Source organism: Myotis daubentonii, chromosome 9 (genome assembly GCF_963259705.1).
Source record: "Myotis daubentonii chromosome 9, mMyoDau2.1, whole genome shotgun sequence".
Lineage (NCBI taxonomy): Eukaryota > Metazoa > Chordata > Mammalia > Chiroptera > Vespertilionidae > Myotis > Myotis daubentonii.
In genome coordinates, this window is record NC_081848.1 from 81,318,460 (window position 1) to 81,345,334 (window position 26,875).

Here is a 26,875-nt window from a genome sequence, read left to right on the forward strand (position 1 = left end):
TGAAATAAGTACAAGGTATTTTGAAGGCAGAACTGACTGTCGCTGGGATTGGATGTGCAAGATGAGGGGCTAAAGAACCAGAGCTTACTAACAGGGGTGCCCTGGACCAACTCCCCACTCTACCACAAACTAAGCTCCATTATGATTGGGCCGAATCTCTGCTCAACGTGGTCCACTTTAACGTGGGTGAACGATAGGTTTGGAGGCGGAAATCAAACAGGAGCTCAGATGTTTGTTAAATATTGCTTTGTTTTGAAGAGGGAAAATGCCGCCAACACACACCCAGTCTAGGCGAGGTACCCCACCTTGGCCTTTCCACTCTCTCCCCTTTGTCCTCTCTATGGCTGTCTAGTATAATGGCGGTCCCTACAGCGCAGGGACCGGCACAGTTAACGGCCCAGAGGAGGTGCGTGGCAAAGACCGACTCCTGCCTCTGCGCTCTGCAGCGCCAAGCGGCCGCGCTGGGGCTGGTACCGCGCTCCCACCTCACCACCGCCTCCTGCGCCTGCCCAGCCTCGACGTGAGGGCGGGGTTTGGATGCCGAGTGTGGGCGGAAGTTGCCGAGAGTCTTCGGGGAGCTTTCACTAGGCGCTCGGTGGGCCCCACCGAGAGGCGGAAGTCACCGAGGAGCGCCGGAGGTTGCCGAGCTGCGGCCTCTGCGTTCGCGGGTGGCCGGCGGCGCCAGTTGCCATGGAGCCGGCCGGGCCCTGCGGTTTCTGCCCGGCCGCCGAGGCCCAGCCGGCGCGCTACGTCTGCCCCCGCTGTAACGTGCCCTACTGCTCGCTGCGCTGCTACCGGGCGCATGGCACCTGCGCCGAAGACTTCTACCGGGACCAGGTGCTGGGAGAGCTCCGCGGCCGCAGCGCCTCTCCCAGCCGCCTAGCCAGCGCCCTCCGCCGGCTGCGCCAGCAACGCGAGACCGAGGACGAGCCGCAGGACGCAGGCCTCAGCCCGGGCCCGGCGCCCGGCGGCCTCTTGGGACTCTGGGAGCGGCTATCCCCGGCCGAGAAGGCGGCCTTCGAGCAGCTGCTGAACCGTGGCGAGGCCGGGCGGCTGCTGCCCCCGTGGCGGCCGTGGTGGTGGGGGAGCGGGGCCGGGCCACGACTTCTGGAGGAGCTGGATGATACCCCGGGCGGGGAGGCCGCGGAGCTGGAGCCCGACCCTGCGAAGGCGCCGCCAGAACCCGCGAGGGATGCCGCTGCCGCGGAGTCCCCGGCCGCCGCGGAGACGGCTCTCGGAGACGCCCCGGGGGCCTGCACGCCCGCTGTGCCCGCCCGGATCCCCGCGCTGGCCAGCCTGAGCCGCGGCAGGGTCTCGCCGCTCGTGCGCTTCCAGCTGCCCAACGTGCTGTTCGCCTATGCGCACACCCTTGTCCTGTATCATGGCGGCGACGATGCGCTGCTCACCGACTTCTGTGCCACGCTGCTCGGCGTTTCGGGAGCCCTGGGTGCCCAGCAGGCCTTTGCCTCTGCCGAAGAAGCCCTGCAGGCCGCCGCCCACGTGCTTGAAGCGGGCGAGCATCCCCCGGGGCCCCTGGGCACACGGGGTGCCATGCGCGAGGCCGCCCGCATCCTGCTGGGCGAGGGCCCTGCCAACCAGAAGGGCTACACGCTGGCAGCCCTGGGGCACTTGGTGCAGACTCTGGGCCGGGCCCGGAAACGGGCCGAGGCTACTGAGGTGCGAGATCGCCTCTACCGGGCCCGAAAGAAGTGCCAGTTCCTGATGGCTTGGACCAACGAGAATGAGGTGGCCCTCCCAGCCCTGGCTCTGGACTGTGCCAGGGCCCACCGAGCTCACGCTGTAGCGGCGGAAGAGGTGGCAGCCCTCACTGGGGAGCTGGAGCGGCTTTGGGGAGGTCCCCTACCACCTGCCCCGAGGACACTCATTGAGGAACTCCCTGGCTGAACTGTGGGCTCCTTGTCATCAATAAACCTGTGAATGGTCTGACCTTGTTGGGAGTGCCCGTTTCTGAGAGATGGCTGTTGTGCCCGCCCACCCGCAGATTCTTGGGCCCGCAAACCTCTCAACCTCTCCCTAATCAGGGCTGACCCAGCCAAGATTTAAACACCCCTGTCCCAGAAAGGGAGAGAAGTGGTACCAAGGGTTCCAGATGTTTATCCAAGAAGGAAGAGCAAGCTCCACTCCGTTTTGGGCACTGCCTTCATGTTCTTGCTCTGAGGCTGTCATCCTGCCTGCTGGAGCTCGGCCGGACTGAGTGCAGGCTTTTGAGTCCCAGAGTCCCAGACGGCCCGGGCTCCTGCTGCAGGGTGTGCTGGCAGATGGGTGGGTACGGGCTTCGACCTTGGGTGGGTGGAGCCACTTCAGTAGATGTAAGGCACAATTCGGTAGGGCACACGCCGGCAATATTCATGCCAGGCCAGGCCGTACTTTTGCAGGCACTGCTGCTCGTCCCGGGCCTCACGGTGCACCAGCAGCGCAGTGAAGTAGAGGAGGTAGAAGTAAGGCAGCAGGTGGGACACCCCTGTGGGGAAGGGGACTCTGTGACCACTCAGCCAGACCCCCAGTTCACAAAGGTTTCCATACCTAATAGCTCATGGGCATCAGGGCTCAATAGTGAAAGGTCTCGGGTCTGCAGCAAGGTGCCAACAGTGCTGTCTATCCCAGTCACATCCTGAGTCCATCTCCAGCCCCCTGACTACTCCCTCCACTAAGGCGCACCCCTATTCATTCTACACCCAGACTGGGTATCCTGTGGTTTCTAATCCATCTGCCCCCCCCCCCCCCCCCGCACACACACACATGCAGTACCTACCCAAGCTACTCACCACAGGGCAAGGACCAGGCCAGAGCCATAATGAGGTCTCCCAGATAGTTGGGATGGCGGACCATACCCCACCACCCAGACACTAGCAGCTGCCTCCCCGTGGCTGTAGAGATGGTCTCAAGGCCTGGGGGAAGACAGGTAGTGGGATGGGTGACCCCCAGGAAGCCCAGCTGCCCCACCTCACTCATGGCAACCTAGAAACAGCTCACCGGCCACTCTGGGGTCAGAAGGGTTCTTTCGGAAGGTGTTTTTCTGGGAGTTGGCTCCACGGAAGATGTAGTAACCAACAGCTGCGGGAAAGCATGAGCAGGCAGTCAGGGTTGAGGGCCACAGGCTTCTGCCTGACCCTGATCATCCCCACACAGCCTAAACCCAGTCTGCCTGGACCCCGGGACCCAGCCCCCAGCTTTAGAGGAGAGCGTGATGCTTAGCACCTACCTAGTGGGTGCTGAACAAACAATGAAAGACCAGCTGGCATGGTTCAGTGGTTGAGTGTCAACCTATGAACCAGGAGGTCACAGTTCCATTCCTGGTCAGGGCACATGCACACAGATTGTGGACTCTATCCCCAGTGTGGCGTGCAGGAGGCAGCCAATCAATGATTCTCTCTCGTTGATGTTTCTATCTATCTCTCCCTCTCCTTGCCTCTCTGAAATCAATAAAAATATATAAAACATAAGAAAGGGTAGCCAAAACCGGTTTGGCTCAGTGGATAGAGCGTCGGCCTGCGGACTGAGGGGTCCCGGGTTCGATTCCGGTCAAGGGCATGTACCTGGGTTGCGGGCACATCCCCAGTGGGAGATGTGCAGGAGGCAGCTGATCGATGTTTCTCTCCCATCGATGTTTCTAACTCTCTATCTCCCTTTCTGTAAAAAATCAATAAAATATATTTTTAAAAAAAAAAGAAAGGGGAGGGAGAATGATGCATGCACCCAGGCTGCTGCCCGATCCTGACTGACCATTGACGAGGCAGATGACTGAGGCCGTGGGTAACTCCAGGGGCTGTGGGTGGTACAGCAGGAACTGGGCCTGCAGGCTGTAGGTGAAGGGTACCCAGGCTAGGTCCCCAAAGGCCAGCATGAAGCCAAACCCGTCGTGTGTGATGTCCATGGTGGTGAGTACAGCTTCCTGCAGGGACAGGACCCAGACGCACTCGTAGTCCCTACAAGGTCCTCAGGCAGTTTCCCCTTCTTCCCCTGAGCAATCCAAGCTCACCTCGTGCCAGAGGGCATCACCCACATAGAGTAACTGGAAGCCATTGACCAGCCACATGGCCAGGGAGGGACTCCCCCGAAGTCCTGCTTCCTGAACCAGCAGAGCCAGGTTGATGAGGACCTGGGGGTTGGGAGGAGTCAGCACAGTCTGTCCCTACCCCATCTCCACTGAGTGGGCAGCACCCGGGTCGGGCAGTGGCCAGCTTCTCCCCATCTAAGTGTCAGCCACTAACTCTCCAGCTATTTGTCAAATGAACCCAGCCCGTTCCCAGAGAGCCTGCAATGGAGGTGTTTCCAGCTGTTTTCTCTCGCCTTATCCTGTAGTGTTGTTCCCTTTGGGAGAGCAGCCTGGGGCGTAGGCGGGTGCTACAGGCTTGAGAGTTAAAACAGACCTGGTTTTGAATTAGCTTCCCCGCTTGGGCAAGTTGCTTACCCTCTCTAAGGCCCGCCTTCCCCACCCTCATGGTGGCAATGGAAATAATTACGGACCTGTCCTTAGAATTGCCTGAGGATTCACGGGAGTGACATACAGTAAGTGCTCAACAATGGTGGCTAGCAGTCAGCCTGTAGTGAGCATCCCCATCTGGCAGCAGTAGGCTAGGTGCTGTTACCCCTTCTAATCCTCATAATAGTCTAAGGAAGAAGCTCTTTATCCTGTTTCATAGATCAGGACACAGCCTGGCACTTGGCATTCCTCCTGGCTCTGAGTGAGGGTTCCAGGGTGACATGAGGAACCTTTGGGAAACCCTGACCACAGTCCAGCACTGACTATCACCAAGAAACACAGTTGGTATGTCAGTCAAAGACACCAGTGATGGACAGGTTGCTAAACTCTGCTCAGATCTAAGTTCCGCACTACTTTGACGAGCAAGCAGCACAGGACCACTCTCCCTTCTTGAAATAGATTTGTGCACTTGACTGCTTCATTTAAAATTGCACCTCGCCCTGGCTGGGTGGCTCAGGTGGTTGAAGCATCATCCAAAAAGTTTGGATTTTGATTCCCCGTCAGTGCAGTTTCCACCCCTGGTTGGGAGGCAACGGAACAATGTTTCTCTCTCACATCAGTATTTCTCTCTAAAAATCAATAGAAACATAGCCTTGGTGAGGATTAAAAAAAATTGCACCTCTTCTTTCCTGACTTGCTTTTCTCCATGGTACGCAGCATCCCTTGACATGCTATATATACTTTTTTTGTCTGTCTTTCCCATTAGAATGTAGGTTCCACGAGGACAGGTTTTTTTTTCTGTAATTTTCTCTTATATCCCAGCACCTACAGTATTTCCTAGGACACATATTAGATTCAACAAATATTTGTGGAATGAATGAATGATGTCTGGGCAATACTGCACCTGTCCTGCCCAGGAACTGCTCACCCGCCCCACCCCTCCTGCTGGCACAGGTCCCACTGGGCCATGCCCAGCATACCCAGCCGATGAGGCCAGGCCGCAGTTCGCAGAAGTATTTGCAGTCAAAGGAACCGAAGCGCGGGTTGAGCTCCCGTCCCAAGAAAAAGTCGTAAACGGGGTTGCCTGGAGAACAATGGAGAGTGAGGCTGCAAGCTAGCACCCCTGTCCGCCTCCATCTGTCCCCACTGGAGCCCCTCTCACCTGAGTTCCCTCCAGGTGCCAGGGCGGAGGCAGGGGCCATTAGCGCCTTCAGATAGAGGAGGAGGCTGAAGATGAAGGCCGTGAGGGTGGCCACCCACGCCAAGGGCAGGAGCATTTCCGTGAGCATTCCCAGGGGCAGCCCAGCCGACACCCCCAGGCCCACCAGCAGGGCTGTCAGCACCAGGGCCTGGAAGCCTGAACCCCAGCACAGGGTGAGTCCTGAGGACTAGCCCCCCCCCCCCCCCCCCCCCCCCGCCGCCGCCAAACACTGCTCTAAGCCAAGAGGTCACAGACCTCGACCCAAGCCACTTGGCTGACACCTTAGCTTTTAGGTCACGTCAGCGGCTGCTGTGGCGAGAGCAGCAGCAAATGCGGCAGGAAAAGGTGGAGGGGCGTGGTGTGCAGGAGAGACCCCAGGTCTGTCTGGGCGGCGCAGGCACCAGAGCCCGGGTCGGGTTGATCCCCTAGACCTGCAGCCCCACCCCACCCGCGCAACTCCAGCGAAGGCCCCGCCCCAGGCACCGTTAATGGGGTAGCGCAGGCGACTCCTGTCCTTCAATTCCTGGCCCTCAGCCATCTGCAGGTACAAAGGGGCTCCGATGAGGGCGGAGGGTGCCTTTCTTCTCGCTGAGCCCGACCCTCCGCCTTCCTCCCACGCGCGTCCGCGAGGCAGGTCGGCACCTTGCGCGCCGGCAGCAGGTAGAAGGCCGCCTGCAGGCCCAGCCAGGTGAGCCACAGCAGCAGCGCCCCCGGGCTCCACAGCGCCCCGGGCGCCGGCAGGTGGGGGGGCAGGCCCAGGAGGCGCGCCGGCCCGGAGCGCGCCGCCAGGAGCAGATGGAACATGGTGGCGGGGAGCAGCAGCATCAGCGCCGCAGCGCCTGGGGAAGGGGCCGATCGCGTCAGGGGTCCGCTCCCCAACTCTCCCACCCCCGTCAGCCTCCCATCGCCGGGGCCCACACCCCGTTCCCAGCCTCAGCACCCTTCCCTGACTTCCTCCTGGTCCCGCCTCCGGACTCCCCCCACTCCACAGACCCCCCCCCCCCATCTTCAGACACTCCCACAACCCCCTGCCCCCGGACACCCCTCAAAGCCCCCCGATTCCGCCCCATCCCGCTCGTAGCTCACCCCTCCAGTTTCCCTTTGAGGAGCCTCTGGCCCCAGGTCCCCCCTTCTTTGCCCCATTACCCAAGGGTCCCCCGAATTCCAGCGGGGCCCGGGAGCCCTGAGGGGCCATGGTCTCCACTCCGCCGGGAGGTGGGGGTTCACAAAAATCCGCCAAGGGAACACCCTCCACCCCAACCCCCAGATGGGCTTGGTGACGCGAGGAATCCGTCCCTGTGGTGTGGCCAGCACCTGTCCCGGGCGGCGCTCGGACACAGCGCATGTCCACCCTGAGGTCTTTAAACGGGCCCGCCCCCGGCCCATCCTGAGCCCAGCAGATCAGCCAATCGGCTCTTGGGGGCGAGTCCGACGCAAGCATCTCGGAGGCAGAGTCTCAGCCTCACAACTCCACCCCCTCAAGTCCCGCCCCTGCAAGCGAGAGGGAGGAGACGGCACATCTTTATTTTTCGGGTCTTGCGGTAAGAGGGGAAGGGCCGCGGGGACTGGAAGTCCAGGGATGCGCGGGTTGGGGCAGCTGGCCAGCCTGTGCATGACAATGGCCTGGCCTAGCCGCGCTCGCAGATGACCTCTACCACACTGGGTTCCATGGGCACTGGGTCCGGGCACCGCAGGGCAGCTGAGGCCACCACCTCGTCCAGCAGCAGGTGCACAAGCTCCTCGTCAGCCACGAAGCGCCACAGGTAGAGCTGCAGAAAGTGGCAGTCCACCTGCACCTGCTGCAGCCCAAAGCGCCCAAAGGTGCGCAGCCGCACACACTCCAGCAGCGTCTTCAGGCTGATCTTGATGATGCCGGTCAGCACTGACACCTGCAGGAAGGGACACGGGGATGCAGCTCAGGACAGTGGGTGTGGGGGAAGGGCACCCACGTTAGGGCCAGGGACAGAGTAAGATGCCAGTAGCTGCAATGGCATGGAAAGCCCAGGGAGGGAGGGAGGGATACAAGATTAGCCTCGTCATCTGGAGGGAAACACAGGGACTGCCCAGGAACCATAGGCAGAGATGGGGGTCAGCAATGACAGGAGGACTGGGGGTTTACTGAGTCAGAACACGGGGTCCCTGAGGGTTGGCTGGGCGGGACTGAGACCATGGTGTGAACAGGAACCCTGGGGAGGACCCAGGACTGCTGTGGGAAACAGCACAAGAGCCAGAGAGACATACTGAGCAGCACCCACACCCAGGCGGGGAGCACACCAAGGTCAGGGCAAAGGGCCATGGGATGGTGATGGTGGGGCTCTGGATACTCGCTCCCAGAAACACCCCTCGGACAAAGACTGGGGGGACAGAATGCTAGGGCTCCCTGGCCAGTGTGGGGACCCTGGAAGGGGGTTCACTGGTGACTTCAAACCTTGTTGAACTCAACAGGGCTGAACACATCAATACGCTCAGAGAACAGCTTCTGGATGTTGCTCAAGAGGTTGGTGTCCATTGGGGCACTGGATGGGGGGGGGGGGAGGGGAGACAAGCATTCAGAGCCCACCCTGCACCCGTTAACCTTTGTCCATTCCCCCAGGGGCTAGTCTGACCAGCAGACCTGGGTGTATAGCTGGGTGCATAGCGGCCCTGCTGCCGGGAGCTGCTGTACACGGAGAAGGTCCTCTTGCTGGAGTCACTGCTCTGGGCCTTGCGGACACCCTCTTCGTACAGGAGCCCCACCTGGTGGTGGAAGGAGACACTGCAAAGAGGCCAGAGTACAGGGGACCTCCAGCTCACCAGGTGCCCTGGGCAAGGGCTAAGGATGCCCTAAGCTACACTCACTTACTACAAGTCACACTTGTTACCAGAATCACAGGTAGTCCAGGCTTGGTACCTCACTGTTACCCAGGCTCTATTTACAGAAGTAGTGGAGTGGGGTAAAGGCAAGACATAAAGACACTGAGGCCCTTATTTTCTGGGTGACTCGGCCTCGGCTTCCTCATAGGAATGGGGGTGATGATGCCACAATCTGGGGCTGAGGAGGAATGAGGCCACAGATGCAGATACTGCCTGGCCCCTGAAGTCTTGACCCTCAGAGGGTGTTTCCCAACACCCCCTCGCCCTGCACCCTCGGGCTCCCCTGGCCAGCACCTGCACGTCAATAGCCGTCGTGTCCTCCACCACCCGCTTCATGACAGCGCGCACGTTCCGGGGCTCCAGGGTACTGAGCCAGTCCCGCGTCTCCACACTCTTGCGCAACATCTGCGATATGACCAGGCCCTGCACCTTCACATAGTGGGTCAGCAGCCGCCGTGCCGTCTCCCTGGCCTCTGCACACAGTGTGCTCACAGGTGTCACTGGAGACTGGTCCTGAGCCAGGGATGCAGAGGACAAAAAGGTAGTGGGTGCTGGGGGAAGCTCAGGGGCCACTGCCAACCAGGAGCTGGGCATGGGGGAGGTTGGGTTGCGCACAGGCAGCTGGCCTGACCATGAGGGCACTGCCTAGCCTCCTGCTTTCCCAGCACCACCACCCCCTACCCTGCTATGAGCTGGAAGTTCACCTGCACCAGAAACTGTTCGTCAGTGAGGGTGAGAATGTAGGAGATGGTGGCCGTCTCATAGTCCAGGCAGAGCCGGGAGAGGAGCAGGAGCAGGGCGGGTGGCGTGGCACCTCCCTTCTCCCCAGGGCTGTCACAGAAGCTCTGAGCCGTCTGGCACATGGACCGGATGAAACCCACGATGAGGCCCTCACGGACGCCCTGGCTGCAGAACTCGCCCTGTGAGGAGGAAGGGCCGGGTATACAGCAGGTCCCCTCTTCTGGGCAGGGGCTGCTAGTGATCCTCTGCTGGAACCCTAAATCTAAATGCCCTGGCCCTTCCCCATCCCTCCAGGCTCTGCCAGTATTCCTCATGACAGCCTGAAACCACATCTAGAGTGCCTGGGGGCAAGCACTGTGTGCCCTGGTGGCTACCAATCTGCAGAATGAATAAAAGAATGCCCAGAAAAGGAAAGTGCCCAGGGGCAGGCCATACCCGGAAGTAGGGCTTGTTGGAGAAAGACACCTCCTTGGCGGTGAAGAGGTGTACAGCAGCCAGCGAGGCCTTGATGTGGCTCAGGATGGAGCTGGCCACATTGGCCAGCAACTCGGCCAGGCCAGGGCCTTCCTTCCCGGCCAAGCGAGGTGCAGCCAGCGCCTGCCGCACGTCCGTTAGGCAGCCCAGGAAGGCCGCCCGCAGGCCCTGCAAGTGGTGGCCCAGGCGCTCCCGGGCTACTCGCTCCACGATCTCCGTGGCAGCGTCGGCCAGCCCAGCAGCAGCAAGCAGAGCGCCAGGTGCTCGCAGGCGCCGGTGGAAGCGGTCCAGTGCCCGCACCAGCAGCGAGTTGTCACTGCCGCCTTGCTCCTGCGCCAGCCGCCTCTCCACCAGCGCAAAGTAGCAGCCGCCCAGCTCCTGGGCAAAGGCCGCCAGCTTCTCCGCACCTGCTGGGCCCTGGGCCGCAAACAGCTCCTGGTAGGCTGTGGCCACCTGGCAGAGGCCACCCACAAAGCCGCTGCCTCCGCGGTCGGTAAATTCTAACACATCAGGGGCAGGAGGGGAGGGCCCCAGCTCTGCCTCCAGGCTTCTCAGCTCTTCCTCCAGCCGCCCTCGGGCATGTGCCAGGAACTCCTCACACAGCTCCTCTGCGGGCTCGCCCAGGGCCAGCAGCAGCTCCACGCATTCCGCCTGCTCAGGGGCACCGGAGCCGCCCTCCCTACCGGGGGGAAGATGGCAGGGTAGAGCAAGAAGACAGACTTTGGGGTGGGGCTGGGGGAGAAGGGAAAGTGCAGGGCAGGGGTAAGATGGGGGCCCAGAGGCCACACCTGAAGCGCTGTCGTAGCTGCTGGGCCAGGCGAGCTGTGATGACCTGGCAGTCATCCTGGATGGCACGGAACGAGGGCAGGTGCTGGTACTGCTGCAGCACGGCTCGCGCACGGCCCTGGTAGCGCACCGCCTGCCCGTAGGCGCCCAGCTCCACGCACTTGGTGAGGCGCGAGGGCAGCTCGAAGAGGAACTGCAGCTTCCGCAGCAGAGCGTGGACCCCTGAGGGGGTGAGGGCAGGTGGTGTCAGCCTCAAAACCCCGAGGGCGGCCCACTTTAGCACCTTCTCTGAGGCAGCGCCCACCTGCCAGCTTGGTGATGCGTTCGTGGCGGTCCTGCAGTGTGGCACTGATGCGCGCACTGAAGTCTGTGATCACAGCCATGTTGGAGGCCAGCCGGTCCATCTCATCCTCCATCTTCCGGAAATCATTCTTCATCTTGCGAATGGTGTCTGCAGGGCAAAGGCACAGGAGAGGGAAAAGGAGATGGGGGGGCGCAGTGACAGGCGCAGCACTCAGCCTGAGGGCACAGCACAGGCTCTCACACGCGCCCTCTTCCCAAAAGCCCTGAGCCCACTACCGCCCTGAGGCACTGAGGGCTGCACTGACGTTTGGCGTGATGCGGCTGCAATGGTGCTGGGTCCCAGTAAGTGGGGGAGGGGTATCATGTCAACGCAGCAGGTGTTTTCCGAGCACCCCTTGTGTGCCCCCAGCCCTGGGGCAGTGGGGAGGCAACTCACAGTTCCTGCCCCCGGGAGACGCCCAGAGCCAAAGGAGGGCGCAGGGCACCTGCAGAGACCTGTCTGCTCTTTCCCAGGGGCATCCTCCGTGCCCAGTGCACTGCCTGGCACTGAGGAGACAATAAATACTTGTCCACCTTTATCTCCTTCAGACTTCCCAAACCCTCCACCTGCCTCCAGAACATGGTCGGTCTTCTCAGAAGGGTCTTTCCCTTTTGTCCAACAGAAACCTGACCAAGGAGGCTGTTCTTCCTCCCACACCCAGGCACCTCAGGGCCTGGCCCCTTAACGCTCCCAGACAGTCCCACTCCTCCTCCCTGCAAGACCCCTGCTTCTTTGAAGACCATGCCATCCAACAATCCCCCTCCCCGTTGTTGTCCCTGTGTCCTCCTTCCATGCCTCTCGGTTCTGATCAGTCACCTCCTTGTGGACTCCAACACCCCTTAGATGAGCCTGGGGGACATCCTTGACTCTCTGTTCTCTGACCGCCTCACTTCCACCTTCTCGCCTCTGCCTCATCTGTGCCACCCTCCCCTGGTCCTCAGCAAGAACTGCCTCCCCTGACCAGGGACTGACCATGCAACCTTGGCATATTGGAGAGACCCTCGAACCAACACAGCTAGCCAGCCAGGGCATCTTTGTGCCCCTTAATAGCACACATTTTCTGTTTCTTTGCTTAATTACAAAGACGCGCCGAAACCGGTTTGGCTCAGTGGATAGAGTGTCGGCCTGCGGACTGGAAGGTCCCAGGTTCGGTTCCGGTCAAGGGCATGTGCCTGGGTTGCGGGCATATCTCCAGTAGGAGATGTGCAGGAGGCAGCTGATCGATGTTTCTCTCTCATCGATGTTTCTAACTCTCTATCTCTCTCCCTTCCTCTCTGTGAAAAATCAATAAAATATATTTAAAAAAAAAAAATTACAAAGACGAAAGGGCCCCAGCCGGTGTGGGTCAGTGGTTGAACACTGATCCAGGAACCAACAGGTTGCTGCTTCGATTCCTGGTTTCCCCAGTCGGAGCCATGCAGGAGGCAGCCGACTGATGATGTTCCTCTCCCATTAATGCTTCTCTTCCCATCCCTCTCCCTTCCTCTCTGGGAATTAAGGAAAGGATGAAGGAAAGAAGGAAGGGAGGAGGGTAGAGGCAAGCCCATCCTCAGGACAGACCTGGACCAGAGAAGAAAGCTCCCACGAATGGAAGGAGCTAACCCTGGCTGAGGCATCCTTAGTGCCAGGTGTTCCAAGTACAGCAGATTCATTAACTTCATTTTCTCCTTCCTCTCCTGGGTGCTCAAAACAACACACTGGCCCTGGCTGGTTTGGCTCAGTGGACAGAGCATTGGACTGTGGACTAGACGTCCCGGGTTCGATTCCAGTCAAGGGCACATGCTCGGGTTGCGGGCTCCATCCCTGGGGGGGGGGGGGGCATGCAGGAGGCAGCTAGTCAATGATGCTCTTTCATCATTGATGTTTCTATCTCTCTCCCTCTCTCAAATCAATAAAAATATTTTTTAAAAAAACCACAACACTCTGAGAGCAGTTGGAATTTGGATCTCCTCCTTCTAAACCCCCTGACAGCCCTCAGGGGAGGAACCGGGGAGGTGGGACGGAGAGGGCGCGTCCCCGGGGGACTCACCTGTGGCCGAGATGAACTTGTTGTAGTTCTCATAGACCAGGGTCTGCATGTCGCTGTCCAGGGCCCGGATCTGCCGCACCATGTCCGTCTCGCTGTCCATCAGCTGGGCCAGGGGGCACTCTCTGCGCAGCTGGAGGAGACGGGGTGTGTAGCGCTCAGGTCAGAGGGTTCTCGTGTCCCCAACCCTTGCCCCGAACTGGAAGGCTTTCGGTGCAAGAAAACCCTTTCCCCACCCCCGTCAGGAACCCGAAATGGCGTCTTTAGTGGCACAGCTCAGGAGCTATAGGTTTGGGGAACCATATTTGGGGTTTGTCAGCCTTTGAAATCCTCAGATTCACCCAAGGCTCAGCCCCGAGCTGTGAGCGGCGGGGCCACGCCCGCGACCCGCCTGTCAGCTCAGGGGCTCAGACCCACCCAGACCCTCCCACGCCCCCTCGGGCTCCCTTCGCGCCGGCTGCCTGGCCGAGGGTCGGCTACTTTCACGACCCCCTGCTTCTTTCACCTCCGTAACAGAGTCGGCAGCATGTTCTGGGGGTGCACTATATCGGGGCCTGGTTCCCCCCACATACACTTACCTTGTCCAGATACACTTCCGGGTCGAAGTGCGCACCGTTGAGGTCTGTCGGGTCCAGGGGGTCCGACCCCGGGGGGCGCCCGGCCGCCTCCCCCTCCGAGAGGCCGTAGTAAAGCTTCAGCATCCCGTGCGCCTTCCTGCGACGCTCCGGAGCCTCGGCCTCGGGCCCCTCCGGGGAGTCCCCGGGGCCAGAGCCCGGGCCGGGCCCCGCGGCTGCAGCCGCCATCGCCCCCACTGCAGCCCCCGGCGTGAGGCTGGGAAGGGGCCTGGGAGGAGGCACTTCCGGGAATCCTAAAGTGGTGGAAACGAGGTAGTCCTTCAGGTGAAACCTTCCCCCGCCGTCCTGGGTCCTTCCAGATTAGAGTTCCCCCGCATCTTTCCTCCTCGAGCGAAGAGGTTCCGAGAGAGCCCTGGTTCCTCCAGCTTCTCAGGTGGAGGGAAGGCAGGTAGTGGCTCCCGACCCCGCTCCCCAGCTCCCCTGCTCCCCGGCTCCCCTGCTCCCCCGCTCTCCCCCCCACCCCCAAGACAGGACCCGCTCTCTATAGAGCCAGAGAGCTTGTGCCTGGCCTCCTGCCACTGCCTGGGTTCCATTGCCACCCCAATTCCCCAAATTGGGGTACATTCTTCACAGGGGAGTTGCGAGAGTTAAATGCACTTACAGTGCAGCCTCCGGAAGCCTGGTCCTCTGACGTGCCTCAGAATGACCTGTGGTGGGTTTTGAGACTGGGCTTCCCCCAGACCTACCTCCTTTTTAAAAAGTCCCAGGGAGTTCTGGTGCGCTTACATGTACCGTGTTTAGATCTTAAGTGACTGATAGGATGTGCTGAGTGAGGGGTCGAGTGGAGACGACGGTAATTCTCAGGTTTGACTTGGGTAAAGGTGCCGGCCGGCTCACCACGATGAAGAGCTCGAGAGGACGGGGTGACTAGGAGTTCACACCGAGACCTGCTGAGTTTGAATGGAACCGCGACCGTTTGGTGCAGGGGAGGACGCTGTTGGTATGGCGTGGTCTGTGCACTGAGAGGTTGGAGGTTCAATTCCCAGTCGGCACAGCACACATGTCCAGTTTGCCAGCTCGATCCCCAGTAGGGAGCCTGAAAGAGGCAGCCAATTGATGTTCCTCTCTCTCTAAAATAAACAAAAGCATATATATGTACATGTACATTCTAAATGGCATCGAGCTGGGAGCCCTAATATAAAAAGGTTTATTTGTATTCAAAGGAGAACTGAGGTGCAAACAATTGTTTCAACAGTGGGACCATGGCTGGGCATTGGGTCGTCGCCCCTGTAACGTGCCAGGAGGGAGCTCTGAGGGGCTGTTGTGATTAGTGACACTGGGCAGCAAGCGTGGACAGAGAGGTCAGGCTCTAACCCCACCCATTGGAGGCGAAAGACTTTGGGCCATGACCTGGCCTGGGACCTCATGTCCCGGGCAGACAGGCAGGTGGCAATGGGGGTGGACAAGTTTAACATTAAGTCCTCCCTCTTCTACTTTAGTTGCTGGGAACTTACATGTCCCTTTACACCATTTCTGGCCATTTTTCAGGCTTACTTTGTTGACAGTCTTGGAGTTTTATTTTTTTTTAAATAAATGTATTGATTTTTTTACAGAGAGGGAGAGGGATAGAGTTAGAAACATCAATGAGAGAGAAACATCGAACAGCTGCCTCCTGCACACCCCAACTGGGGATGTGCCCACAACCAAGGTACATGCCCTTGGCCGGAATTGAACCTGGGAGCTTTCAGTCCGCAGGCCGACGCTCTATCCACTGAGCCAAACCAGTTAGGGCTTGGAGTTTTCAGTTAAAAAAAAAAGTATTTTTATTGATTTCAGAGAGGAAGGGAGAAAGAAACATCAATAAGAATCATTGATTGGCTGCCTCCTGCATGCTCCACACTAGGTGCTGAGCCCACAACCCAGGCATGTGAGGAATTGAACCCATGATCTCCTGGTTCATAGACCGACGCTCAACCACTGAGCCACACTGGTCAGGGAGTTTTTTCCTCTTACATGTAGGGAGGAAATGTTTTTTTCTTGGCTTCTAACGGTCCCTTCTCATTCCACAGCCACAGGTAGAATTAGATTGTAGCCTCAGTTCTGACTCCCTCACTCATCAGCTGTGAAAGCTTGAGCTAACAAGCCCTCTCTGTACCCCCGATTTGTGTGTAAAATAGAATTTATGCCACCAGCCCCAGCTTTCTCATGGGACTCTTGGAATGAGAGACGTGGGTGTGAAAATCTGAGTGCCGGAAGGTGGCAGAGGGGGAAGCTGTCAGATCAGGTCCCTGCACATGTGGGTAGAGGATGAAAACCAGTTTTTCTTAGGGCCACACCTAAGGGGCATGGGGAAGGTCCCAGGACAGCCATGGAAGGTCTGCCACCCCTCTCCTTCCCTCGGTTCTTCTCTGTTAGGTGTTGAAGCAAATACCTGGAGCTTGTGAGCCCAGGCCTCGCCTCACCTGGGACCCCCTCGCACCCCCCCTTTCCTGAGCTGCAGTTCTTCATCTGTAGCGTGCCCACACTAACTCCTCAGTGGAACTGTTGAGAGGACTCGGTGAGAAGACATGCAGTGTAGAGGTGGGATGATGCGGAGACGCTGTCCCTTCAACACAAGACCCCACTGATCTATACCTTTAGCCCACCGCCCCTCCACAATTCAGAGCGCCCCTGGCCACCCAGGAAACGCCTGTATTGGCTGGAACCAGCCTGTGTTCTAGAACCTTGTCTCCTAAATGATCTCCTGGTTCTAGAATCCCACTGCTATTTGAGATGGCACGCTCTAGAAGCAGAGGGGTCAGCTGCTCGTCCTGGGCGTCGTCTGCTCGCTCAAGCTCCACCGATCCGTCTGTGCTGCCGCCAGGATGCGATGGCGGGACCGCATTGCTGTGCTCTTCCTCCCGAAAGGCATGATGCTCACCGTGGCTGCACTGCTGCTCTTCCTCATGCACCTGGGCATCTTCGCCAGTGACGTGTACAACTTCTGCTTCACCTACCACTACGACCGCATGAGCTTCCGCTACACAGTTGTCCTGATGGTGGGCCAGGGCAGGGGCTCAAGGGCTGGTTGGGGGAGGCCCAGGGGCTGACGGAAACCCCGGTTGTGCCAGGGGGTCACTATCCCACTGGATGGGGCCTACAGTTTTCCAAGGTGATCAGCATCTACTGGGCCGCCATGGGGTCACTCTACGCTGAGATGGAAGATTACAAGCTTGTTCGGAGCTTTGCCCTGACCATCCTGAGTGAGTGAGGGAACGGGGACCTCTGGAACCCTGAGAAGTGGCAGGGAAGGCTGAATGGGGCTCTCTCCTCCGCTCAGTGCTCAACGGAACCATGTTCTTCAACCGTCTGTCCCTGGAGTTTCTGGCCATGCAGTACCGGGAGGAGAGCCACTGAGGCTGGGGGACTGGGTTGAGAAGGGGGAAGGAAAAGGAGGCTTTGGGAATTTGAATAAAGTCTGCCATTTATTTCCACCTGTCAGCTCCCTCATGGGTTGGGGGTGGGAGGCCAGAGACCCAGGGGAAGCAGGTCAAGACAGACACTTGATCTGCAAGGACCCCAGGCCCAGCCTACAGCCACTCTAGTGGACTCGGCTCTGGGTCTGGGATCTTAGTGTCTCAGACTTGAGAGGAGCAGCATAGGGCCCTCAGACCGGCCCAGCTCCCCTTTTCAGGGCCCCAGGTCCTAGGCTGGCCCAGCCTCAGGAGGGACCCACACGGATGTGAGGGTTCATGAGTGGGTCCAGGTTGGGATCATTGTCAGCTGCAGCCCGGCCCAGGCGAGACATGAGGGCAAGAAGGGCCAGGAAGCCCAGCAGTCCCAGCAGCAGCAGCAGCCCCGCCCGCTGGAGCAGGGTCAGCGGCCGCTTACGAGACCCGTCCCGGCTCCTGGGGGGACGAGGGGAAAGTCAGATCAGGCCCCAGTCTCTGGTGGCCCTGTGGCCCGGAGAAGAGCCCTGGTCATGACGCTCATCTTCTGGCCCCAGCACCACCATTCCTGAGCCTCACTCATTCCCTCAAGTGTGCCATGGGGATGACCATCCCTGTCCCTGCCCACTACAAGGGTGACTGTGCAGCTTGAACCAGCTGAGGCGATGACTGTTCTGGAAACTGGAATGTGTCAGGCATGGGGACAGGCATAGACTGGATGGTGTTGAAGCAAGAAGGGGCCTCAGAGAGCCTGAATCCAAACCTCGTATGTAAGGGCCAAGTGAGAGCCCGAGAGGGCAGACCCAAGACTTTTATTGTCAAGCTGAAGCCTCTCTACACAGCCGCAACACGGGGTACCCAGGTCAAGCCCCTTCTGTCATGAAATCGTTGTGCCCGGGGCCTCTGGCTCTCCCTGCCTTTCCTCCCGCTTCCTGGCATCCTACCCCACGTAACCCGGTGTACCTGAGCAGCTGGGCCAGCCAGCCCAGGGCAGGCCGGCGACGGTACTTGTCATCATCGCAATCCCTGTGGAGGCCTGGTGCCCGGTCATCATCCCGTGTGTCATACACCTTCCTTGGGGCCGAGGCTGCAAGGGCAGAGCCACGAGCATTCACAGGCTCAGGGAACTGCTCCAGAGCAGGGTGCGAGGGGAGGCAGGAGATCCTGGCCCTTCGAAGCCTGACATTGTATCTCAGAATTGTGGGTAGGTAACGTCTGTGCTTGGAGTGAGGAAGGGTCCCTCTGGTGGGTCTCTGGGGCCCTGAGCTCCCTCCACCCTACTCCACTCCCCTGGCCCAGACAATCCCCTGGCTCACCGTGAGTCAAGGGCTCGGAACTGCCCATGTGGATCACTGTGTGCTGCTCAGGTCGGTTGGGGGGCGCAGGGGGCCGGGGGGCTTGGCTGTAGAAGGCGGGGGCAGTGGAAGTGCTGGCTACCTCTTCTTGTGCCGAGGTACTGGCTGTGGCAGGAAGACAGCTGTCAGCAGAGCAGGGAGGCAAGGGCCCCAACAGTAGGTGGAGACCACCACTCACCATTAAAGCTGGACCAGTCAGAGAAGTCAGAAGTGTTGAGGGGCTCGGGCTCCGGGCTCACCACCTCATCGATCTGGAGGAAGGAACCTGTCTCACCAGGCTGCTCAGTGCTGTCCCCACTCCCTTATTTGGCCCAAGACAGATGGACAGACAGACAGAGGGACTCTCACCAGAGGAAGGCCCAGTCCTGCCCGGGCCCAGTTGACCGTGGTCAGCTTCTCTCTCAGCACAGAGGCCACAGGGCCAACCAGGTTGCTTGGGGGGAAGATGGGGCCACTGCAGCTGGGACACTGGTAGCCAGCAGGCGCTGTATTTCGGGGTAGCTGGGCAGCACGTTCATTGAGGCAGGCCCAATGGAAGAGATCTTAGGGCCCGTGAAATAGCAGAGAAGAGGCATGAGGAAGAAGACACTTTAGGCTCCTCGCCCAGCAACAGCCCCCAGCCCCCTGCAGGGATCTACACACACATACGTGTAGCCCAGAGCCTCCTCCTTCCCATCCTCACTCTAGGTCCATGTCATCAGTGTTCCCTAAGCCTTCAGCCTTATTGGCTACCGCCATCGCCCTAAGTCAAAACAGATGCCACAAAGTTCCCCAGCCCACTGCGGCGTGGGTGTGGGTGGGAAGAATTTGCCAATCAACAACAGTTTCAGAATAGCTTCCTAGACATGCACACAGGCACACTTGTGCTTGTACACACCCATGAGCACAAATATACCTGGGCTTATAGATACATAATCAGACACAAATGCCATCCTGGCAGCTGTACTTACAGACACATCACCTCACACATACACACCTATACGTTCACTTGTTTGCTAACACTTGAGCGCCCTCACCCACACATTCTCCTGCAACTCCACAACACACTTATAGTCATGTTCACACACGTTTACCCACTCACGTATAAGTACTAATGAACACACTAACACTTATGTAAAGACACCATGCACATAAAATTCATGCACATGTACCCACATCCTGACACTAAAAAACACTTAAGTGGAGCTCACTCTTTTGCACTAGCTCCTTCAAAAAGTGGAACTAAGACCAATTGATGTGTCTCCCTCACATCGATGTTTCTCTCTTTCCGTCTCTTCCCCTCCACTCTCTAAAAATGAATCGAAAAATATCCTTGGGTGAGGCTTAACAACAAAAAAAGTGGAACTAAGACTCTTAGACCAGAGTCAGGTCAATGTCATGACACGTTTGCTGCCTTCTTTCAGCAGACTTTACTGTGGGGAACCCATTTCTTCTCTGTTCAATCTTGGAATCAGCAAAGAATCTTTTTTTTTTAATCCTCACCTGGGGATTTTTCCATTCATTTTTAAGAGAGTGAGAGGGAGGGAGAATGGGGAGAGAGCGAGCGAAACATTGATATGAAAGAGACACATTGAGCCCTAGCTGGTTTGGCTCAGTGGATAGAGCGTCAGCCTGTGGACAGAAGGGTCCCAGGTTCAATTCCAGTCAAGGGCACATGCCTGGGGTTGTGGGCTCGATCCCCAGTAGGGGGCGTGCAGGAGGCAGTCAATCAATGATACTCTCTCATCATTGATGTTTCTATCTCTCCCTCTCCCTTCCTCTCTGAAATCAATAAAAAAAGAGAGAGGCATAGTGATTGGTTGGCTCTCACATGCACTCCAACCTGGGCCTGGGATCAAACCTGCAACCAAGGTACATGCCCAAGATGGAACTGAATCCAAGATCCTTCAGTTCTTGGGCCAACACTTTAATCACTGAGCAAAACTGGCCAGGGCTCAGTAATGAATCTTGAATGCCTGAAAGCCCCATGCTTTCAGCTCATGCCTGGTCTGGCCAGCTACTGCTCACAGACACAAACACACCCACAAGTTTGACTGATTTTCCCTCAACCCACAAGACTGGAGGGCTAGCAGCTTTAATTTTTAGGGAAAGACATTGAGGCCTAGGAAGGGAAAATGACTTGCCTTAGTAAACACAACATGTAAGTAACCCAGCAAGACTGGGAGCTCGGGCTCCAACCTCCTTAGCTAGGCAGTCTCACTGTCCTGCTGTTTGCGGAGCGCATGGAACCCAGCCACCAAGCTGGGCCTGTCCTGAAACCCCCAGGACTCACCATAACAGACAAGGCGGGTCGTCTCTCGCGAGGCCAGGGGTGTGTTGCACAGGCGGCAATTGGGGCTGTAGTCGCTATCTTGGAGCCACTGCAGGTAAGATTGTACGATGCACTGGAGTGGGAGAGAGAGGTCAAAACTGAGCAGGGGCTCCACAACCCAGCTACCTAAGACCCAATGGTCTAGCTCTCATCGCAGAGGCGTCTTTCGTTTGTCCAATCAATAAAGGTTGACTGAGCACATACTGTGTGCCAGACTATGTCTTTAGGACTAGGGGGATACCAATGCATCAAATGAAGTCCTTGCCCTCCATTCTAGCTTCCATTCCAGCGCCTGGCCCCTCATGGATTTGGAAGAAGCCAATACTACCTGCCCTCCCAGTGCCCTGCTCAGCCGCTCTTTTCAAGGCCCCACCTTGGCGTGATTGGCGACCAGGCAGTGCTCGCAGACGTTGACCCGGTGTTCGAAGCAGAATAGGTTTGTCACCTTCCTCTTGGGGCACTTGCAAAGGCCCATGGTCCACCCTGAAGAAGGGGTCTGAGTTGGTAGGGAGCCAGGTTCTGGTGGCCGCCACTTAGGCACTCACCAGCCAAGTTCGTTTCTACTCCCCTGGACACTCTCCTGTTGGTGCCAGCCCCAATTTCCGGCCCGGCGCCCCTCTTCACTCCGGACCACGCCCCCAGCATAAATCCCTCCTCCGAAGACCCCCCCTCATTCCTCCTGAATCCCGCCCCGGCCAGGCTCCTCCATCCGCGCCCCTCCGATACCCCCGGCCCCGCCCCCAGGGGCGCCTCCTGGGTCCCACCCCTCCAGGCCCCGCCCCCTTTCTCCACAGACCCCACTCTCAGTGTTACTGATGCACCGCGGCACCGGTCCCGGCGAGCAGGAGCGCTGGTCCGAGGGGTAGACACCGCGCCCCGTCGACCTCGGGCTCAGCTCTTTCCAGCGCCGGCCGCCCCGACTATCCCTCCGCTGCCACGTCTCTTCCGGGTGCGGCGCGTGCTGATGACGCCAGCACGCCACTGGCCCCGCCCCTGAGACGCTTTACGTGGTGACGGGCAGAGACGCGGAGAGCGGACCGTCTCTCCCCCTCCCGCCTTGCGTCACTTCCGCTTCCTCACGGGCGAGGCGGGTAGTTCGAACGTTTCTGCTTCGAAGGAGCCTGGCGGTTGGCGCGAGCCCCACCACCCTCGGTGGCGGCGCGGCGAAGGTCGAGACCTAGATATGTCCGAGAGGCGGACGCGGTCCGGCGGGGCCGCCCAGGGCTCCGGTGAGCGGCGGGCGCGCGGGAGAGATGGGGCCCAGGTGCTTGAGGGACGCCGTTCCCTGAGGGAGGCCCTCCCCCTACCGCCTGAAGAGGCTCGGACCGGGAAGGCGCCCCGGACGGGCCTGTTTGGGAACCTCGGTCTCTTTTCCAGGGCGAAGGGCCTCGCCTCCTACGCAGTCTCTGCGGAGGTCCCAGCGGAAATCAGGCTCTGATCTTCCCAACATCCTCCCTGAAATCTGGCCGAAGGTGAGCCCGGGATTCCTCAGGCCCTTCCCCAGGCGCCTCCCTCCCCAGAGGCCCCTGGGCTAGTGTAGAACTCATGGTCACCCCTCCTCTCCAGGCACCTCATGCGACTCCAGTCAGAAAGCCCATCGTCTTGAAGAAGATTGTGGCTCATGCTGTAAAGGTAGGGCTGAGCGAGGGGCTGTGGGTGGGGAGCAGAATGGGGGGCTGGCTGTGTGATCCGTTAGCGTTGTCTCCACAGATCCCGTCTGTGCACTCGCCTCGAAGGAGCCCTAGGGTGAGTTCGTTTTCACCTGCTTTGCTGCGTGGAGTCCAGGACATTCTGGAGCTGGGAGGGGGCGTGGTGGCCGCTCACATCTGCGGGGGGTGCTGTTTGCAGTATTTTGAAAGTTTGCCTTTGGACATCTGTATGCATTGCTGATCTTGCTTCCTCCTTAGACTTACTGGGTCTTGATACCCTGGTGTCGTCCACCATTTCCCTTCTAGCCCGCCCCACCCCCCACCTAGGCCTTTACCCCTCTATTGTCTGTGTCCATGGGCTGTGCATACAAGTTCTTTGGTTGATCTCTTCCCACCCTCTCCTACGTATTATCTATTTTTCTCCACTAGAAGGCTCCATGGAGACGGGTTTTCTATGTTTTATTCCCCGGTCACATTTTGGGGACAGAGCTGGCAGCGCCAGTAGGTGGTGGCAAGTCTTTTTGAGTCACAAAACCACACTCCTCAGAAGCAATGACCGGCTGTTCTTTTCTCCCCTTCCGCACATCTATCTTAGTCTCCTTTCTCTCCTGACCCGTCTCCTCTTTTCCTTTTAAAAGTGTATGTCCAGTGGCTCTTTCCTTCCACCCTAAATCTCCTCGGGCCTCCTGGAAGCAATATGTCTGAGTAACAGGGAGGCATTCTCTCTTCTGTCCCGGTAGATTGCTTTTTCCTTGGAAAAAGAAAACAATCCTCCTACCAAGGAGCCTTCTAAGGAGGACCTCTTCAAGCAATGCAGTGTCCCTGCCACTCCTGTGCAAAGCCCAGAGGAGTCAAACTCCAGTGAAGGAGACCTGGACACCAGAGACTTGGAAATGTCCAAGAAAGTCAGGCGATCCTACAGCCGGCTGGACCCCCTTCACTGTGCCTCCACCTCCACCTCCACCCCAGGCCGCCCATCCTGCTTTGGCTTCGAGAGGCTGCTGGGGACAGAAGACCTGGCCGGAGTCTCACCTTTGGTGTGTTCAAAGTTAACCGAAGTCCCCAGGGTCCCTGGGAACCCTTGGGCCCCGGACACGACTCTCCCCGGAATTTCCCCACCCGTGAAAGAGAAAAAGAAGAAGAAGAAGGTGCCGGAGATCCTGGTGAGTGAGGGGCAGGGGCCTTCCTCTGCTGTCAGGCAGACAAACTGGGAGATGCCGGGGCACATGCTGGGCTGGGGCTCAGCTCTGGTTGTTTTTGGGGAAAGACAGCACTTGCGTGCAGGGTGTGGGTAGACATGCTCCGTCCTCTTCCCCACTCACCTGCCTCCCATTTCTCTTCCCCCAGAAATCGGAGCTGGATGAGTGGGCTGCAGCCATGAATGCTGAGTTTGAAGCTGCTGAGCAGTTTGATCTCCTGGTTGAATGAGATGAAACTGGGGTGCACCTAGCCAGACTTCCTTCCCCCTGTACATAGCCTCTTCTTCCTATGGAACAGACACTTGGGGTCCCCTTCCCTGGCCTTGCTCCTGTGCATGTGCTGTTGCTGCACGTGAGGTCTGCCCTTGAGTGTTTGTGTGGTGGCAGCTGTAGGAAATAGGGTTCGCCTGGCCGGTGTCCTGGCTGTAGTCAGTGACCCACCATCGTCTCCTCCCCACTTCCTGCAGTGTCCTGGCCAGCTTCCCGTTGGGCAACAGACTTGGGAGGGAGAATCCCTAGCCCAGCCGGAGGAGGCTACAGGGCTGGGGATTGTGGGTGAGAGCATCTCTCCTGTTGCTGGGGGATGTGTGGCTGCCCTGTGCCAGCCCCAACAGAAACGCATCAGCCCGTGTGGCTCAGTGATTGAGCATCGGCCTATGAACAAGGAGGTCGCGGTTCGATTCCTGGTCGAGGCACATGCCTGGGTTGCGTGTTGAATCCCCAGTGTGGGGCGTGTAGGAGGCAGCCGATCAATGATTCTCTCATTGATGTTTCTATCTCTCTCTACCTCTCTCTCTCTGAAGTCAATAAAAGTATATTTAAAAAAAAGAAACTGGCATCCGCAGCCAGAGCTGCCTCAGGCTTTCTCTCCTGAGTTGCCTTCTCTTGGTGGCTTGGTTCCATCTATGTAAAAAGGCTTGGGTTTTCTTAGATTCTGTAGATGGTCCAGGAGAGAATTTGTGGATTTGGGACAGTTCTGTCTGAGGAAGAAGCTGGACACTCAGGCAGTAGAGTCGGGTTTAGAAGGAGTGTGGGAAAGCCTTAGTTGGCTTTGGACCACAGGCGTTTACTTCTTAGAAGCTGTATTTTACATTCCTGTGTTCTGCTGTTGAGGTATTTGGTTAAAAACAAGGCTGATGGAGTGCTGGCTGTGTAGGGCAAAGGGTGCATTTGGGGGTGTGGCACCAGGTACCACAGGTTCCAGCCTCTACAGAATCTGAGGCTCAGCGGGGAAGGGGCCCATGGCAGGAGGTGACCCCTCTTGTCATGCACACCCGTTTCTTACAAACTGAAGTTCACAGTCTATTCAGCTCTAGAACAAAAACATATGAGTTAAGCCGTCCAAGTCCCACTAGCATTTTGCAGCTACACATGTAAACTTCTAGGAAGCTTTTCTCACGGTTCAGAAGGGGCAGGGGTTGATAGCAGGGTTAACCTTCAGCTTCTTTAGTGCCCTGTCACAGGAGGACACTGCCTGAGGCAGGTGCTAGGAGTTGAGCTAGGGGGCAGAGAAAGATCATCTTCGTGCTTTCAGGGAACCCCACCCCCGCCATTTCTCTTCTCAATGCTGGTAAAAGGTGTGCTTTCAAAGGCTGCCCAACCACACTTTGCTCCACCTCCCATGTTTTGAACCTTTGCACATTTACAGGTTTGTGGAAGTAGAGGCTAGTGAATAGCAGAGTGTCAGGGAAGATATGCTTGGTTCAGTTACCTGAACGGCGCTAATGAAACTCTTTACGATGCCTGGGAGTCCCAGACTACCTGTTCAACGCTTTGTGCTTTGTCAGATCTTGCAAGCAAGCCCCTTTGTCAGGGTGGGCCAGATATCCTTGAACTGGACCACACCTGAAGAATTCTTGTCCTCACTGGCAGGTGGGAAGGACTCCTGAGAATTGTTTTAGTCCTGTAGAATCAGGAGTAGCCAGATGATGTTGAGTTGATGTCATTGCTGTAAACTTCTTCCTGAAAAACTAAGAATGTGGAGTTTAAGGGAAAAATATGTTCTTTGTTTTATTAATAAACCTGGTTGAAGAGTTTGTTTGTTCTGAGATTGTTTCTTCCGCTGGGTCAAAGGCAGAGCTGAGGGTGTGAGGCCCAGGAAGCTAAGCCTTTGGGCGGTGTCACAGGGTGGCCCCATCCCCCATGTCTTTCTATCCAGATGCTCACACCATTCTTCCAAGGCTGGGCTACCTGCCTCAAGGGGAGTTCCAGGGTGAGGCTGCCAAAAGCTTCGTCCAGAGCCTGGGAACAAACCCTACCCCCCCATCCTGAGCCAAGCCCTTGTTTTCCTGTCACCCGTCCCCAAGAGCCTGCTCCTCACACTGGCCCAGCCTGGTGCAGAAGCCCCTGGGGAACTAGTCAGATAGCCATGCATTTCCATGCAGGTGGCACAAACCAGTCTTATCATGTCTCTACATTTGTCCTTGCCTCCTAGTCCGAGCAAATCAAGACCTTTAAATTCTCGAGTTTCGTGCTTGCTTCAGCAGCACATATACTAAAATTGGAACGATACAGAGAAGATTAGCATGGCCCCTGCGCAAGGATGACACGCAAATTCGTGAAGCGTTCCATATTTAAAAATAAAATAAATTCTTAAGTTTCTACAGCCTTCCCACATCTCCCTTCTACCTCCTTACCTCACCCAGAGGAAAGCAGGTCCCTTTTTTCAAGGCCAAGCTTTCCACTTTGGCTTTTGATCCAATTCTGTCATCTGAGCCCTATGCCTCTCACCTACAAGTCCTAAACAGGCTTGTGTTCATTTTATTAGAAACCACCTTAACCCAAAAAAGTTTTGGCCAGCCTCTCCTTTTAGCTACTACCATTATTCCTTTTGAGGTTAAGCTCCTTGAAAAAAATGTTAGGAAATTGCTGCTTCTGTCCCATGTACTCTAGGTGCCTGCCCTCACTCATTTACTGCTCGGTGACCACATAATTCGCAATGCTACAGATTCAGGCCTCTGCACCCTGGGCCAAGAGCACCCTCCTTGGGGCCACCACACTGCTGGCCCCTTTCTTTGCTTCCACTGAAATGTCAGGGCACCTAGGTTCAGTCCTGGACCCTCTTTGTTTTTTTTTCTTTATTGATTAAGGTGTTATATATGTGTCCGTATCCCCCGATTGTCCCCCACCATCTCCAGCTAATGCCTTCAACCCCCATGGTGTCTGTGTCCATTGGTTAGGCTTATATGCATGCATGCAAATCCTTTGGTTGATCTCTCCCCCTTACCCCTTCCCTCTGAGGTTTGACAGTCTGATCGATGCTTCTCTGTCTGGATTTTTTTGTTGTTGTTCATCAGTTTCTGGACCCTTTTCAATCTGATAGACCTCAAGCTCTCCAGGCCACCTTGTTGCCCAAGATTTGCCAATCTTTCCCTCCCACCTATATATCTCTCCTGAACTTCAAACCAGAATCTAGAACTATATTCTAGAACTGTATCTCAACTCAGAAGTTTTCTCGAACTTAGCTTATCCATCAGCTTGCGTCTTCCTG

The 26,875-nt window shown here is 57.6% G+C and overlaps 6 protein-coding genes and 1 non-coding gene across 10 annotated transcripts; 4 read left to right on the forward strand and 3 right to left on the reverse strand.

Moving 5' to 3' along the window:
• Nucleotides 1-209: 209 nt before the first annotated feature.
• On the forward strand, nt 210-1,947 carry ZNHIT2 (zinc finger HIT-type containing 2). The gene has a single exon (XM_059710153.1). It carries the CDS (start codon nt 691-693, stop codon nt 1,903-1,905), a length of 1,215 nt encoding a protein of 404 aa, XP_059566136.1. The 5' UTR covers nt 210-690; the 3' UTR covers nt 1,906-1,947.
• A 152-nt stretch (nt 1,948-2,099) lies between these two features.
• Nucleotides 2,100-7,086, reverse strand: TM7SF2 (transmembrane 7 superfamily member 2). Of its 3 annotated transcripts, none has more exons than XM_059710152.1 (10): nt 6,960-7,086; nt 6,288-6,484; nt 6,129-6,183; nt 5,607-5,801; nt 5,425-5,528; nt 4,001-4,120; nt 3,745-3,913; nt 2,995-3,075; nt 2,787-2,909; nt 2,100-2,482 (listed from the first exon to the last, which is right to left on the reverse strand). In XM_059710152.1, the coding sequence occupies exons 1-10, from the start codon at nt 7,084-7,086 to the stop codon at nt 2,322-2,324; spliced, it is 1,332 nt and encodes a 443-aa protein (XP_059566135.1). In that variant the 3' UTR covers nt 2,100-2,321. The 3 variants fall into 3 exon arrangements, with proteins under 3 accessions (XP_059566135.1, XP_059566133.1, XP_059566134.1); XM_059710150.1 differs by having other exon boundaries at nt 6,792-7,086; XM_059710151.1 differs by having other exon boundaries at nt 2,345-2,482; nt 2,774-2,909; nt 6,792-7,086.
• Nucleotides 7,087-7,148: 62 nt separating this feature from the next.
• VPS51 (VPS51 subunit of GARP complex) lies at nt 7,149-13,772 on the reverse strand. Its single transcript, XM_059710139.1, has 10 exons — nt 13,447-13,772; nt 12,872-13,001; nt 10,804-10,950; nt 10,502-10,721; nt 9,675-10,392; nt 9,203-9,418; nt 8,793-9,011; nt 8,260-8,381; nt 8,074-8,161; nt 7,149-7,534 (listed from the first exon to the last, which is right to left on the reverse strand). Exons 1-10 carry the CDS (start codon nt 13,669-13,671, stop codon nt 7,274-7,276), a joined length of 2,346 nt encoding a protein of 781 aa, XP_059566122.1. The 5' UTR covers nt 13,672-13,772; the 3' UTR covers nt 7,149-7,273.
• Nucleotides 13,773-16,307: 2,535 nt separating this feature from the next.
• On the forward strand, nt 16,308-16,916 carry TMEM262 (transmembrane protein 262). Its single transcript, XM_059710165.1, has 3 exons — nt 16,308-16,481; nt 16,586-16,685; nt 16,763-16,916. The coding sequence occupies exons 1-3, from the start codon at nt 16,308-16,310 to the stop codon at nt 16,837-16,839; spliced, it is 351 nt and encodes a 116-aa protein (XP_059566148.1). The 3' UTR covers nt 16,840-16,916.
• ZFPL1 (zinc finger protein like 1) lies at nt 16,887-21,503 on the reverse strand. The gene is made up of 8 exons (XM_059710158.1): nt 21,334-21,503; nt 20,911-21,020; nt 20,499-20,610; nt 18,575-18,768; nt 18,405-18,477; nt 18,188-18,331; nt 17,835-17,958; nt 16,887-17,330 (listed from the first exon to the last, which is right to left on the reverse strand). The coding sequence occupies exons 2-8, from the start codon at nt 21,010-21,012 to the stop codon at nt 17,144-17,146; spliced, it is 936 nt and encodes a 311-aa protein (XP_059566141.1). The 5' UTR covers nt 21,013-21,020; nt 21,334-21,503; the 3' UTR covers nt 16,887-17,143.
• An 81-nt stretch (nt 21,504-21,584) lies between these two features.
• CDCA5 (cell division cycle associated 5) lies at nt 21,585-25,421 on the forward strand. 2 transcript variants are annotated; one of them, XM_059710161.1, is made up of 6 exons: nt 21,587-21,766; nt 21,915-22,009; nt 22,104-22,169; nt 22,248-22,283; nt 22,927-23,349; nt 23,534-25,421. In XM_059710161.1, exons 1-6 carry the CDS (start codon nt 21,721-21,723, stop codon nt 23,612-23,614), a joined length of 747 nt encoding a protein of 248 aa, XP_059566144.1. In that variant the 5' UTR covers nt 21,587-21,720; the 3' UTR covers nt 23,615-25,421. The 2 variants fall into 2 exon arrangements, with proteins under 2 accessions (XP_059566143.1, XP_059566144.1); XM_059710160.1 differs by having other exon boundaries at nt 21,585-21,766; nt 22,104-22,283.
• Nucleotides 25,422-25,855: 434 nt separating this feature from the next.
• Nucleotides 25,856-25,962, forward strand: LOC132242501 (U6 spliceosomal RNA). Its single transcript, XR_009454665.1, has one exon. It is a non-coding gene; the product is annotated as a U6 spliceosomal RNA (small nuclear RNA).
• The last annotated feature ends 913 nt before the right edge of the window (nt 25,963-26,875 follow it).

Coding starts and splice junctions, on each gene's coding strand:
- ZNHIT2 (XM_059710153.1), top strand. CDS start 691: ATGGAGCCGGCCGGGCCCTGCGGTTTCTGCCCGGCCGCCGAGGCCCAG.
- TM7SF2 (XM_059710150.1), bottom strand. CDS start 7,086: ATGCTTGCGTCGGACTCGCCCCCAAGAGCCGATTGGCTGATCTGCTGG. Junction 5,529..5,606: donor GGCACCTGGAGGGAACTCAG/GTGAGAGGGGCT, acceptor ATTGTTCTCCAG/GCAACCCCGTTTACGACTTT. Junction 2,910..2,994: donor TTCTGACCCCAGAGTGGCCG/GTGAGCTGTTTC, acceptor GTCTTCCCCCAG/GCCTTGAGACCATCTCTACA.
- VPS51 (XM_059710139.1), bottom strand. CDS start 13,671: ATGGCGGCTGCAGCCGCGGGGCCCGGCCCGGGCTCTGGCCCCGGGGAC. Junction 9,012..9,202: donor ACGAACAGTTTCTGGTGCAG/GTGAACTTCCAG, acceptor TCCCTGGCTCAG/GACCAGTCTCCAGTGACACC. Junction 8,162..8,259: donor GCACCCAGCTATACACCCAG/GTCTGCTGGTCA, acceptor CCCCCCATCCAG/TGCCCCAATGGACACCAACC.
- TMEM262 (XM_059710165.1), top strand. CDS start 16,308: ATGCGATGGCGGGACCGCATTGCTGTGCTCTTCCTCCCGAAAGGCATG. Junction 16,482..16,585: donor GCTACACAGTTGTCCTGATG/GTGGGCCAGGGC, acceptor TGGGGCCTACAG/TTTTCCAAGGTGATCAGCAT. Junction 16,686..16,762: donor CTTTGCCCTGACCATCCTGA/GTGAGTGAGGGA, acceptor TCCTCCGCTCAG/TGCTCAACGGAACCATGTTC.
- ZFPL1 (XM_059710158.1), bottom strand. CDS start 21,012: ATGGGCCTTTGCAAGTGCCCCAAGAGGAAGGTGACAAACCTATTCTGC. Junction 20,611..20,910: donor TGGTCGCCAATCACGCCAAG/GTGGGGCCTTGA, acceptor CTCCCACTCCAG/TGCATCGTACAATCTTACCT. Junction 17,959..18,187: donor TTCCGAGCCCTTGACTCACG/GTGAGCCAGGGG, acceptor CTGCCCTTGCAG/CCTCGGCCCCAAGGAAGGTG.
- CDCA5 (XM_059710160.1), top strand. CDS start 21,721: ATGTCCGAGAGGCGGACGCGGTCCGGCGGGGCCGCCCAGGGCTCCG. Junction 22,284..22,926: donor CGCCTCGAAGGAGCCCTAGG/GTGAGTTCGTTT, acceptor CTGTCCCGGTAG/ATTGCTTTTTCCTTGGAAAA. Junction 23,350..23,533: donor AGAAGGTGCCGGAGATCCTG/GTGAGTGAGGGG, acceptor CTCTTCCCCCAG/AAATCGGAGCTGGATGAGTG.